A 14,387-nucleotide genomic window follows, 5' to 3' on the forward strand; every position below is an offset into this window, starting at 1 on the left:
CAATATCTTGACAGTTTTTCAACCTTCACATTTCTATGTAAAATTTTAATTTCCCTATCCAATTCCACAAAAACAAAAATTAACAAATAACAAAACCACCTGATGAAATTTTGATCTGAGATTGCATGCAACTTATAAATTAATTTAGGGAGAACTGTCATCTTTACCATATTGGGTCTTTCAATTTATGACTTATAACAGCATTCAAACCAGTCTTAAGGGTTAACTTGCTTCAAGCTTATGTACTTCTTGCTTGCTGACCTAAGTCCCTTGGTCTATAGCAGAACTAAATTACTTTCCTTGGGATTTGCAGACCACTGGCCTTGTGGAGTGAAGGACCAAATCTCCCAGAAGATAATGCCTGACTACACCTGAAAACAGCTGCTGATGATCCCAACAAGTCTGTTCAGTGTCATGTCAACATAGGACTAACGGCCTGGGCACTTGCTGCTCCTGCATATAGCCTCACTCCCTTTTCTCCTGCCTTCCCCCTTTAAAACCCTCCAACTTCATGTGGACAGTGATAATGGTCTTTGAGATGTTAGTCCACCATCTTCCCAAGTTGCTGGCTTCCTGAGTCAAGAAACCTTTCCTCTCCCACCATCACTTGTCTCAAGTATTGATTTTTGAGTGGCGAGCAGCTGAGTCTGAGTTCAGAACTAGTTCCCTGTCCAGTAACCAACTCAGAATGTCCCCACTTATTTTGGTTCTTCCTTAATGTCACCCAATGTTTTATTATTCTCTACATAGAATTGGAACATTAGCACAGAGGCCATGTAATTATGTACACATATTTTAAATTGTTATGTTTTCCTTATGAACTGAACCTTTATCATGATTATCTCTAGTAATGCCTTTTGACTAATATCAATATAGATATAATTGCTGTATTAGTTTCCAATTGCTGCTATTACAAATTTCCCCAAGCTTAGTGCCTTAACACAATACAAACATATGATTTTATAATTCTGTAGGTCAGAAGTCTAAAACAGATCTCATTGGGCTGAAGTCAGTTGTTGGCAGGACTATGTTTCTTGCTAGACAGAGAACCCATTTCCTTATGTTTTCTAGATGCTAGAAGCCCCCTTCCTCCATCTTCAAAGCCAGAAACATTACATCTCTCTTTGCCTTTCTTCTACAGTTACATCCCCATCTGACTCTGATTCTTTTTCTGCCTCCCTTGGTGATTACACTGAGCCCACTCAGATAACCCAGGCCAATCTCTACATCTCAAGGTCCTTGATTTAATCACACATGCAAAATCCCTTTTGCTAAGGAAAATAACACCTATATCTGAGCGTTTGTGTCCCCCCAAAATTCACATGTTGAAATCCTGATCTCCAACACACTGGTACTTTGAGGTGGGGCCTTTGGGGGTTATTAGGAGCGGTATTAGCACCCTTATAAGAGAGGCCCTAGAAAGTTCCCATCATTAGTCTCTCAATCTTAGCTCTGGTACTAGAGTTTACCCTCAGAGAAATCCTGGCTTTGGCTTTTGCTAACTGATCACTGTTATAATTTCAATGTCCTGTTCTTAACCACTACCAACAGAAGCTCGTTCCCCATTTCTAGCTCCCCCTTTGGAGATCCCTTACTTTCCTGCATATTTAGTAATGGTTTAAAAAGAATGTCATTTTTCTCCAGTCTTTGGGGGTTTTCTTGTCTTTTTTTTTTTTTTTTGGTAATGGAATGTAGTAGGCTGTATAATGGCCCCCCAAATAGGGCCCTACTCTTTTTTTTTTTTTTAATGTTTATTTTTGAAACAGAGACAGAGTGCAAGCAGGGAAAGGGCAGAGAGAGAGAGTGAGACATAGAATCTAAAGCAGGCTCCAGGCTCTGAGCTGTCAGCACAGAGTCCGATGCAGGGCTTGGACCCACGAACCGTGAGATCATGACATGAGCCCAAGTCTGACACTTAATGGACTGAGCCACCCAGGCACCCCAAATGGGTCCCTATTCTAATCCCCAGGATGTTACTTATATAGCAAAAGAAGCTGTGCAGGTATGACTACGTTAAGGATCTTGATATGGGGAAATTTTCCCAGATTATCCACTAGAGCCCAATGTAAAACCAAGGTTGTTTGTTATAAGACAGCAAGTGGAAATTGAGAGAGCGCAAATTCAGTAACAGAAGCACAGACTGAAGTGATGCAACTATCAGCCAAAGAATGCCAGCACTTCTAGAAGCTGGAGTAGGTAAGCAATGGATTCTCCCTTGGAACTTCCAAAAGGAACAGCTCTGCCTGCACCTATCTAAATCTAATTGATTAATTAACCTCTCCACTTGCATGTCTAATAAAAATTTCAAATTCAATGTATAAAAAACAAAATTCCTGATTTCTGCCTTCATAACAGTTTCCTTTGTAACTCAGTTCCTCCAAGGTGCTCACAACATCTCCTTCACTTTATATTCCACATATAATATATACACAAATCTTATCAGGTCTTTTAAAATATGTCCAGAATTCAATTCAGTTTTCATCATCTCAATCACGACCACTCCAGCCTAAACCATTATCACTATGACCCTGATTACTGCAATAACTTCCTGATAACACCTTTCACCAACTAATAAATATTTATTTTCCACTAGCTCCTTCTACATGGTCTCTGGGAGACAGAAGACTTTATCTCTTTCATTTAGTGCCATGAACCCTCAATGCAACCTCACTGACGCTCCACTTGCTAGAATGGAGCCACAGACACACCAATTCATTTAAGATGTTTGTGTGAAAATTAGCTGTAGGAGCCTTTTACAAATAAAAAAAGCCATGAATGAGCGAGTGGGATCAGATGGTTGAAGCAGTTTCCATAAGCCTTCCCTGTTTCCCTCAGCGGACAGGTTTTCTGTCTAAGCCAACACCCTTCTGTTCTTGACCACTGTGGGTGGAAAGTTTCTCGCTCCACTCCGCACCTCACCCTTAGCTGACCGCCTAATCACCTCGTCGTGGTCCCGCCTTGGCGACAGGTGAGCACACATGGCTTGGGTGGGAAGATGCACTTGAACCTTCCAGACCCTCACAAATGACACTGGATCCTTGGCCACACGTGCGACTTCAGTCGGATAGTAAAAAAGGGACACTTCTCGTTGACTTTCACTGTACCAGTAACTTGAAATTTAAAAGCCAGGGCAGAAACCTTCAGAGACTGAACCTTCAAGCTGGCTTCTGGGGAAAGAGCAGAGCGCACTCGCCATAAAGGCTCTTCTCTACTGGTCCCTGGGGTTGATGGGAAGCAATATTTGTATGTATTATCCTGACACAAAATGGCAGGTTATTAGATCACGTGCATAGCGGTGACGCTAGAGCCACTGGAAGAAGCAAGATGAGAAGGGAGAAAGAAAGCATCATTTTCTTGATCCACCATGGAGGCAGAGGTTATAGGTGAGAGAATAGGGACGAGGAAGCATCCAGATGGCAGAAACTGCGGGCTTGGCAAGGGAGGCCATAGGCGACACTGACCTAACCCAAAATGGCTCCAGAGGTTATAACCGGCAGCGCAAAAAGAGGCGGTGATTACGGTGATCAAAGATGGCGCTGGCGACTGAAGGGAGGTGACGGGCGGGGGGGTGCCAGGAGTGTCTTTGCCCTCTTCCAAGATGGCGGCCGTCGTGGGCGCTGTCTCTGGCTCCGCCCCACGGTCTCGGCCCCGCCCCTCCCTCGTCCCTCCCCCCGCCTCCTCTCAGTGCAGAGTCCGGGCGGTGGTGTTCTCGCAGGGAGAGCGTGCTCGGGGCCCTTGACATGGCGGCAGCGGCGGCTACTGCAGCGACAAAGGGGAATGGGGGTGGGGGGGGACGGGCCGGAGCCGGCGAAGCTGGCGGCGCGCGGAAAAAGAAGGGCCCAGGGCCTCTGGCCACGGCGTACCTGGTCATCTACAATGTGGTGATGACGGCGGGGTGAGGCCAGGGCTCGGGGAGGCGGGGAGCGAGCCTGGCCGGGGAGGGGGCTCTGCGGCCGGCGGGGCCTCCGGGCCCCCGCGAAGCGCAGCCCGGGCGGTGGGTGTCTGGGTCCGGGCTCCGGGGCACTGTGGGCAGCCGAGCGCTGAGCCGGCCCGGGTGCCTGCCCGGAACTCCCGTCTGGGCGAGGGGCCGAGCAAGTTCTCAGGGACTGGGTGTGCCCGAGCTGGAGTTCCCGGGCACCAAGGGGGTACGGGTTTGAAAGCCGCCCTGGGGCTGGTCCCCAGGGCCTTTGGAAGGACGGGTGGGCTGGCCAGGGGTCGGCCATCCTGCAGCGCGGAGGAGAGCTCTGGCGGCAAGTCACGAATGCGAGCCATTTCCCCCAAGGGGAGTGGAGGGAGCTGTGGCTGCAGAGTGACCATATATTTAGGCGGCTGTTTTCAAAATCCAGACTGAGCTTTAATCTGAAAGGCAGTGGAAAAGCGTTCAAAGTTTTTGACCAGTGACATGAGCAGAGCTGTGCTTTAGATGAGTTGAGACTTTTTAGGAGGGATTGGGGTAAGGAAGAAGGAATTGGGGAGGAGGGCAACAGACCCTCCAAACTGGTTTTACCTTCTCTTGTTTCTCCCTCATTTCAGCCTATCCCTTGCCTCAGCAGGTTTAGTTCTAGTTCTGACACTAACTAGCTATGTGACCTTGGATAAATCACTTTGCTTTTCTTGTCCTCTGTTTTTCATCTGTAAAACTAAAGAATTTGGGTTAGGTGGGCTCCAAGGTTCCTCCAATTCTTTGATCCCATAGTTTTGGTGTGGAAGATCACAGGATCAGACTATTTGTTGTTGTTGTTGTTTTTTAAGATTTTATTTTTAAGTGATCTGCACCCAACGTGGTGGGGCTCAAACTTAGAACCCTAAGATCAAGAGTCGCATGCTCTGCCAGCAGCCAGCCAGGCGCCCCTGTTACGTGTTTTTAATTCGTATTCATTTATAAAAGATTTTCCCTAACATTTTATTATGAAAATACTTAAAGATGCAGAAAAGTTTAAAGAACTCTATGGTGAACATCTAGTTTTATTTATTTTTAAAATAGGTACTACATTGGCAGGTGCGTAATTCAAAATATTACCTAAGAGCATACAGTGAAACTCTTCCCTCTCACCCTTCATTTCCACCCAGATCCCCTCCCTGGAGGCAGCTAATTTTGTGATGCTTTCACATCTTCACATGCTGATACAAGCAAATATGTACACACACACACACACACACACACCCTTTTTTAAAAATGCTAATGTCTTGTTAGCATTTCAGCACCTTGCATTTTTCACCCAAATATATATAGAGAGAGGTTTGTGGACTTGATTGTTTTATTAGAAATGGCTGGTGTTGAAATGTAATTTCAAAGAGATGGTGACTTGCTTGACTAGCTTGAGATCATGGAACTTGTTAGCCAGAGATCTATATCTAGAACCTATTTCTCTTGACTCACAGGCCAGTGAAGAAATACTACAGATGCAAGTTTTCTTTATCGCATAAATCGTCACAGAGTGACTTTTAAAAGAACATTCTGGAATGTGTGTGTATTTATATCTATATGTAAATTCTTATCAGCAAGGGCAATAATGAAAGCATTGGACTGGAAAGAGATTTTAAGGTTCATTGGGGAAAAAGGAAAGAAGCCTTTATTCCTAGGTGATAGAGAGTAGGGAGTGGTGTCTTAAGCCAAGAAGAGAAATTGGGATTTTGAGAATAAAGTAGGCTTTTTTTTTTTTTTTTTTTTTGTAGGCTGCTAATGTTGAGACAGTTACACCATTCAAGAATTCATTTCTTTTACAAATTCTTATTTGATGTCTTTGTATGATAGTTTCTGGAAATAACATAGATCATATATCCCACTGCCTGGTTGAGATTGTACATTATTTAGGTAAACCTATTGTTGCTTTCAAGGAGACATACCTTAATAATAAACGTCCATTTGTTTCACTATGGAGCTTAACAAAAAACTACAGGGCCTGAGAAATTCATTTTTGAGAAGGACACAACAGAAATGTAACATTCCCAGTGATAGGCCTAAGTGTTTCCCTGTTTTGTGTTTTGTATTGATCTGGATTAATTGATTTTGGGAAATTGAGCTAAAAATCCTTTTTTCTTTAAAAAACCCACCTTTTATTCTTATTTCATTTGCAATTTTAAAAGAATAGGGTATAGGTATGTTTCTGTGAGATACTTGTGACAATAGTTTAAAACCTCTTTTCTCCTCCCTATTATTATTACAGACCCTCTGACTGCACAGGCCATTTAAAATTTTCCTTTAACAGCTTTTTTTTTTCTCTTGTCTTAGACATTCTGGCACTTAATTTAGCTGCTCAAGGACCAATTTAGCTTATTCTCTTCATTTTGGCCTTGTTCTCAACAGGCAAGTTTGCCAGAAAGCTGAGCTCCAGATGGGTGAGGTGCCACTGTGCTTTTGCAGAGCGCTCTTGGTTGGGTGTTGGTGGTGGTGCATTACATCTTGGCATTTGAGGGCCATAGTTGATAAATCCAGGATGCTGATTCTTCAGGTCGCCTTTAGCAGTATCTGTTGTTGCCAAATTTTCAATTACCTCAGATCCCCACTTTTTTTTTTTTTTCTCTAATGGCTCTTTTTTTTCCCCTCTTTTTCACAGGTGGCTTGTTATAGCAGTTGGTCTGGTCAGAGCATACCTGGCTAAGGGTAGCTATCATAGCCTTTATTATTCCATTGAAAAGCCTTTGAAATTCTTCCAAACTGGAGCCTTATTGGAGGTAGGTACTCAGGTTTGTTGTTGTTACTGGTTTCTATCGTGATAAAATAAGAAACACGCTACTGAATTATATTGAAGGAGCCATAACTCTGTTGGATTTCCTTTAAATTTGAGAACTTGCCTCATAGCATACTATAATGTTGATGACCAGATTTATCTTTGTGACATTCTGGATAAGGCAAACTCTCATTGAATTTATATTACCTGGAATATATTTTACATCCAACTTCTATTGGAAATCAAATGAAACAAGCTTATAAGAGGATTGTTTTTAATTCTAGGGAAATCCTAGGGAAGTGTTAGCAAACTCAGATCCTCTCAGCAGCCAGCTTATGATGGAAACAGTAAAGCTGGTAAGTGTAGGATGTTAGGAATGGTAGATCTAAGAAACAGTAGAGCCTATATAAATGCATCAAAAAAATTTTTTTAAAATAAATGTTCATTAATTTCCCTGTATGAAGAATAACACGTATCTAGTCCTGTCTCCTGTGTTCAGTATATGTTAGAGTTTTTGAGTTGCGAGTGACAAAAACTCAATGCAAACTATTCTGAGCAAAAAAGGAATTTACTGGCTTTATAGTTGATAAAAATAAAGGGTTAACTTACAGAATCAAAGGGACCAGCTCAGTTATGAGACCCCAGGATTGGATTGGACTTTGTCAGACTCTTTCCACATCTCATCTGTGTTTATGTCTGTTTCTCTTTGAATGTTGGTCTAAGGCTCCCCTACTGTAGACTGCTTTCTCCACATGGAGAAGTTCTAGGGAAGGGTTCTGGTTGACCTTACTTAGACCAGTCACTCTTGCCTGTGATGTGAGTTAGTTGATTAGCCAGGTCTAGGATATAAGCCCATCCTTCTGGCCAAAGGGACTATAAGCTTTGTTCATGGAAAAGGAGGTATAGGGTAGCTTTGGGCGCATAATTAATTATGGTTGCAGCAAAGATCTGGTATTCCGTTTCATTTCACTTAGCCTCCAGGACAAGCCCATCATGTCATTTGGAAGGTTATTACCTTTCACCTCCAGGAAATGCCATGCAACACCTTAAGCTCCCACCTTCACATTTGAAAGCAGAAAGTTGTTTTCATTTTTTTTCCCTCTCAGCAGAGGTTTCAATACTGTCCATATGTACATGTTTTAGGCAGATGGTATGAAAAAGTGAGCTTTCCAGCTGTGAATCCAAGTACCCGTATTGTAACTCTGCTGGTTTTACCAACTAACTCTGTGATTTTGAGCAAGTCATTTACTTCTTGTCCACAGCTTCTTCTCATTTGAAATAACTAGGTTAAAGTCGATTTCCAAAGCCCCTTCCTGCCCTAACAGTTTGAGTCTGAGGAAACTTCAGCAAATCCTTGTGTGGGCCATTTGTTAAACTTCCAGTTTTGAATTTTTTTGGAAAGAGCCAAAGTAAGTATTACCTTGCCTCTCAGAGCTTTGGCCAGCACAATTCTCTCAAGCTGTAAAGAAGCAAGTTTGGAGCCAGGACCATGAGAAACTTGCCCCAGTGCTTGACACAGTATGCAGGTGTGCCCAATTAGAATATTTCATTAATTGGGGCGCCTGGGTGGCTCAGTCGGTTGGGCGTCCGACTTCGGCTCAGGTCACGATCTCGCAGTCCGTGAGTTGGAGCCCTGCGTCGGGCTCTGGGCTGATGGCTCAGAGCCTGGAGCCTGCTTCCGATTCCGTGTCTCCCTCTCCCTCTGCCCCTCCCCCGTTCATGCTCTGTCTCTCTCTGTCTCAAAAATAAATAAAACGTTAAAAAAAAAATTAAAAAAAAAAGAATATTTCATTAATTTAAAGGGGTTCTATCTCTGTAAGACTTTGTAATAATAGAGGTATAATTTTTAAAATTTCAGTATGTCTCAGGGAAGGTAGTGACATTAAATATGTTATACACAAAATCCACTCAGGAACCAAATCTTACATTTTGAAGGATTAGCTCATTTATCCCTATAGAATTTTGAACAGGGATTTAAGAAAACATTTTGGATTTTTGGTTTTATCTCTGTTATCCTCACTCAGAACCAATTAGGTGACAAATCCTGGATTTAATTTTGGGGAAAGGATTTTGCAAAATGAAGTGAGGGCTCCCAGGAATAGCAGGGAATTAGCTGTGTAGTTGTCAGTCACGGCAGTAGACCCCTCAGCCTGGGGCAAGAGAGCAGACTTATGAAAAGTGCATTTACTGAGTGGTTGGTGAAAGGCTATTTCATGTCTACTCCACTTGCATCCTAGAATAATTACGTGTGCACAGTGTTGTTGAATTACAGATTAGTTATCCTCATGGGAATTATTAGTGTTTGACAATATATCTTTTTTGCAAGGGGAGAAAAGGAGAAAATGATCCCAGGGAGGTTGCTCATTTACACCTCTGTATGCTGAATGTCATTATAATTTTGTTTTATTGAAGGATAATTAGCAGTGTTAATAGTTTCAGGTGTGAAATATAGTGATTCAGCAGTTCTATACATTACTCAGTACTTAGTGCAAGATAAGTGTACTCTTAATCTCCTTTATCTGTTTCACCCGTCTCCCCCCAACCTCCGGCAACCACCAGTTCTCTATATTCAAGAGTCTGTTGGCGGTTTTTTTATTTCCTAATATCCTGTGTCTTTGACTTTTATTTTCCTCTATCTCTTCTGCATTTTTTGCCTTATTTTAAATTATAATTCTAGTATATTAATACACAATGTTGTATTAGTTTCGGTGTACAATATAATAATTCAGCAATTCTGTGCATTACTTAGTGCTCATCGTGATAAGTATACTTTTAATACCCTTCACCTATTTCACCCTTCCCCCCCCCCCCCCCCACCTTCCCTTTGGTAACTATCAGTTTGTTCTCTCTAATTAAGAGTCCGTTTTTTGGGTTGTCTTTTTTTTCTTTGCTTGTTTTGTTTCTTAAATCCCACATATGAGTGAAATCATATGGTACTTGTCTTTCTCTACCTGACTTACTTCACTTAGCCTAATACTCTCTAAAATCATCCATGTTGTTGCAGATGGCAAGATCTCTTTCTTTTTTATGGCTGAGTAATGTAATATACGTAAATGTATATATGTATATAATATGTATATATAATATATCATTGTATATGTATACTACTATAAATGAGGTTACTTGTATATTTGCATGCTGAATGTTAGTAGATTTTGTGGGAGTTTGCTTAAAAAGCAAACGGAGATTACTTGTTGTTTGCAACAAACTTCAAATTTTTTTAGGAAAATGTAACACTATGCTTTTCAAAAGGTTTAAAAACATATGCCAGGCAAGTGCAAATGGGATGAAGTAGTATAATAAAGTAAACGATTTTGCTTCTGAAGAAATTAAATAATGTCTTGCAAAATGGGTGTATAGATATACTGAGTCAGTGATACAATAATGTATCTTTCTTATAAAATGAACACAAATCCTAATTTTTTTGCATGCTTGTTGGACAGTGTCTTGAGTGTATTTTATAGATACTTTTGCAAGTTATTCCACAGGTGATCATTTAAATAAGTATGTGTTTGAGTTGCTGTAATGTATGCCATGGAGGTTGAGCCCTTACTAATAGAGAGCTTAAAGTCTTGTTGGGTAGATGATTATATTAGGGCTCTTGGCTGGAGATTACAGAAACCTCCTTAACCAACTTGAACTGTAAGGGGACTTTTTTATAAGTTTGTAAGATGTCCTATGGAATCCAAGGACAAGGATGCACCCAGAGCCCTTCAGGGAACCCAGGGATTCTTGCTTCACTCTTATCTCTGCTGTTCTCACTTTAATTGTCTCTGATTCTTTCTTCCCATCTTGCACACTAATTTTCTTGGTTTCTTAATCTACATGGCAAATAATGGTAATAGCCAAAAGCTTCTGAGACTATTGCTCCTGCAAACAAGGGAGCAACTAATTGGAAATAGAATCCTACCTACTCCCAATTCCACATTCCCAGTGAAGGGCCTGAATTGTCCACCTTGAATCAGGTTCTCATTCCTGGTCACCTGGTAGACAGGAGCAATTAGTCATATTAACCATACAGAAGTTGGAGGGAAGGGCTAATTTCTAGAAAAAAGGGTACGAGGTGGAAAGCCCAGTAAGTATTTACCAAGGCACTGAAACACAGTACAACCAAAATTATAACGTTTGAAATGATTTATAAATTGACAGAAGATGAAATATACTGATAATCTTGTGAGCCAAGAGGTCAGTGAATGAATATAGTGTGTCTTGAACTGAATCTTGAGTAATCCTGAGAGCTAATTAACATATGTAGGAAAAATGTATTTTAAAAATGTCATTCGTGGGTAAACAAATTTCCATACCATAAAATTAATGAATTGGTGATACATGTTATGACATATATGAATCTTGAAAACATTATGCTATATGAAAGGAGCCAGACACAAAACACCACACATTATGTGATTCTATTTATATGAAATGTCCAGAGAGGCAAATCCATTGAGACAGAAAGTAGATTAGTGGTTGCCAGGGGCTGTGGGGAGGACAGAATAGGGAGTGACTGCTAATGGGTACAGGATTTCTTAAGGTGATGACAGTATTCTGGAATTAGTGGTGATGGTTGCACAACCTTGCAAATGTACTAAAAACTGCTGAATTGTACACTTTAAATGGTGAATTTTGTGGTATGTAAATTATGCATCAATTTTTTAAAAATTCATCTATAATAAGCTGTGGGTAAATTTTCTTCATTTCTGTTTTTGATCTGTGATATTTATTGATAAGGATAGACTGCCTTTCCACCTTTGTTAGAGTTGAGTTAAAGGTTAGAATTTAGTAGATTGATGTTATATTATGACAGTTTAAAATTATTTCTGAGAGAATTTGGATTCAGTTAACATAAGACTATAATTATAGCAAAGACACTTAAATACTCATGATTGGATATACTTCAGTGATTGGCAGTGCGATTCCAGTGGTTTAAGAATGGCTCTGCAAAGACATTAATTGTTGAGACTGAAATAGAGCATCATCAACATATGTACATCACTATATATATCACTTACCTACCACTGTCCAGCTGGGAATGCCTACTGGACCACAGGAATTCCTTTTCTTCCCATTCTCTTCCAGATCCTTCTATTGTTTGGAACCCCCTCACCTACAAAAAAAAAAAAAAAGAGAGAAAACACCCCAGTCTCACTTGTGATCTTTTCTTAGAGTTTGTCTAGGGCTGAGTCTGCAGTGCACAACTAGTTCCAGAGAAGCAGTGGAGGAGAGTGGATAGTTTTTGTTGTGTCTTCTTACCCTACTACCATTTTCCAAGCCCCATCTCTGTAATCTGTTCTGACTCATCGTGCTTCATCTTTCAACTGCCTTCAGACCCTTTAATGACATATTCAGGAAGCTGATTTTGATTATTTCTCTAAAATAAAGCAAAATGTTAAGAACTTGTAGTGTCCATAAGAAGGGGGCTCCCAGCTTGTCTTCCTGCTAGTTTTTCTGTCTGTTTACCTCAAATGGTAGATGACTTTTTTTTTTAATGTTTACTTATTTATCTTTGAGAGGGAGAAAGAGAGCACGTGCATGCCTGGGAAGAGGGTCAGAGAGAGAAGAGAGAGAGAATCCCAAGCAGGCTCCATGCTGCTCATATGGGGCTTGATCCCACAAACGGGAGATCATGACCTCAGCTGAAATCGGGAGTTGAATGCTTGACCAACTGAGCCACCAGGCTCCCCTAGATGACTTTTTTCCCATAGGGATGCTTGGAGGTTACGTTCTGTGGCATTATTTAAAAAAAAAAAAAAATGTTTTTAATGTTTATTTATTTTTGAGAGAGAGAGAGAGAGAGGGAGACACAGAATCCGAAGTAGGCTCCGGGCTCTGAGCTGTCAGCACAAAGCCTGACATGGGGCTTGAATTCATGGAACCGCGAGATGGTGACCTGAGCCAAAGTTGGCCACTTAACCGATTGAGCCACCCAGGTGCCCGCCCCTCTTTGGCATTATTAATATGGTAGTATTAATATGGTAGTATGCTTCAGGAACATCATTGGTTAAGTTTACTTTTGTGTACTTGTCTGGGGACATGACCACCATCTGTAATATTTTTCCTCCTCGTGAAAACATGCTAACTTCTCACAAATAATAATTTAAAAAGGAAATTTTGAAACACAAGCTAAATGTACATTTTAGACTACCTTTATTCTGAAGACTTGTTTTGAGAAAACAGACCTATAAAAGAGACCTCTGAAATGCTCACAGAGCAGTCATAGTGGGGATATTTCACAAAAACAGAAATGACAACAAACCTCAGACAAAGTAGCTTCAAAAACACTGAAAACCAGAGGTAAACTAGGGAACTTGGGTGTAATTAATGTCACAACATTAGAAGGGAAGAGGGATCCTGTGGGAAACAGGAGCCCACCCACACAGGCCTTCCTGCTTGATGACTCAAGCAAATAGAAGAAAATTGATACGACATTCAAACAGGTGAGACAGCTAATGGCTATAGAAAGGAATGGACAGAACATTTTTTTTAAGTGAACTAAAAATATAGGTGGTGTCAGTACAGGGCAGGAAGGAGGCCATAGTGCAGAGAAAGTAGGTGATACTAAAGATCAAGAAAAGGCAAGAATTCCCAGTTATAGGCTGAGATTAAATAGATTGCAGAGCAGAAGCCATTGAGAATGTTCAGAATTCACCATTTCAAATATAAAAAAGAACATTATAAAATATGTAGTGCCAAGCAGATCAGAAATACTACGTGTTGGTGGATTAGCTAATGTGTGAATGATTGAACAATAGGAAAGCGAAATATATGAGAAAGTAGTGAAATTCAACAGACAAATAATAATGCAATAGAACTGATGTATCTGGATTGAGGGTATACAACTTGTTCAAAAAGTAAGGTTGGAACAACAACAATAGAAAAGGTTGGAACATGTAACTCATAATCAGGAAAAATTCTAGAAAACTTTTCTGAAACTGAAAGACCAACTCAGTATGCTTATTGAGAGTATTTGGAGTTCCACATTGGAGCTGTTTTTCAAGAAAAAAAATCCTTTCCCTTTTTAGGCACCTATTTGTTAAATTTTTAAACTCAAAACAAAGATTAGCAATTTCCAGCAGAAAAGAGATCTTAAAATGTTACAGTAAAACAGCCTAAGGCCCTAGACTTTGAAAAATAAAAAAATTCACATGAAGCTAGGAGAAAGCATTAGGTTCCTGGGTAACCTTGCAATTTCCTACAGATGGAGACAATTTGAGAATACCTACAAAAAGGAATAAAACTTTGGAAAAGCCTTATCAAAGGGTATTTAGCTCTTATGTAAATAAAATTAACTAAGTCTTTAGAGTAGCAATGTTCTGAATCTGTGCAGTTTGATACAGCAGCCACTATCACATGTGGCTGTTGAGCCCTTGAAATGGGGCTGATGGGACTGAGAAACTTGAGTTTTAAGTTTTATTTATTTTTAGTTTAAATTTCAATAGGCACATGTGGGTAGTGGCCACTCCACTGGACAGCATAGCTTTAGAGCATGATCCGGATTGCAAGGTGTCCATTTGGCATTTGATAAGATAATTCATATCTGACCCAAGTAGAATGAAATAGGAAGGAGAGTAAAGAAGCAAAGGGAGACAAACTTAACAGTGTAAATTCTGTGTCACTCCAGAATTTAAATTCCTAATTTATAAGGTGAAAATAATAAGAACAATTATTAGACTATGTTGATGTGTTTAGATTAGGAAAAATAGGAAAAAAGCAAATTGC

General features: G+C 40.5%; 1 protein-coding gene across 2 annotated transcripts in view; it reads left to right on the forward strand.

Annotated features, from left to right (window-relative positions):
* The first annotated feature begins 3,680 nt into the window (after positions 1–3,680).
* Positions 3,681–14,387, forward strand: part of HACD2 (3-hydroxyacyl-CoA dehydratase 2) — a 103,329-nt gene continuing 92,622 nt past the window's right edge. Inside the window, exons 1-2 of one of the 2 annotated variants that reach the window (XM_058731159.1) lie at positions 3,681–3,895; positions 6,558–6,675. In XM_058731159.1, the coding sequence (XP_058587142.1) occupies positions 3,741–3,895; positions 6,558–6,675 (273 nt within the window). In that variant the 5' untranslated portion in view covers positions 3,681–3,740. The remainder of the gene's footprint in view (positions 3,896–6,557; positions 6,676–14,387) is intronic. The other variant, XM_058731158.1, reaches the window with a different exon arrangement.

Source organism: Neofelis nebulosa, chromosome 5, assembly GCF_028018385.1.
Source record: "Neofelis nebulosa isolate mNeoNeb1 chromosome 5, mNeoNeb1.pri, whole genome shotgun sequence".
Taxonomy (NCBI): Eukaryota; Metazoa; Chordata; class Mammalia; order Carnivora; family Felidae; genus Neofelis; species Neofelis nebulosa.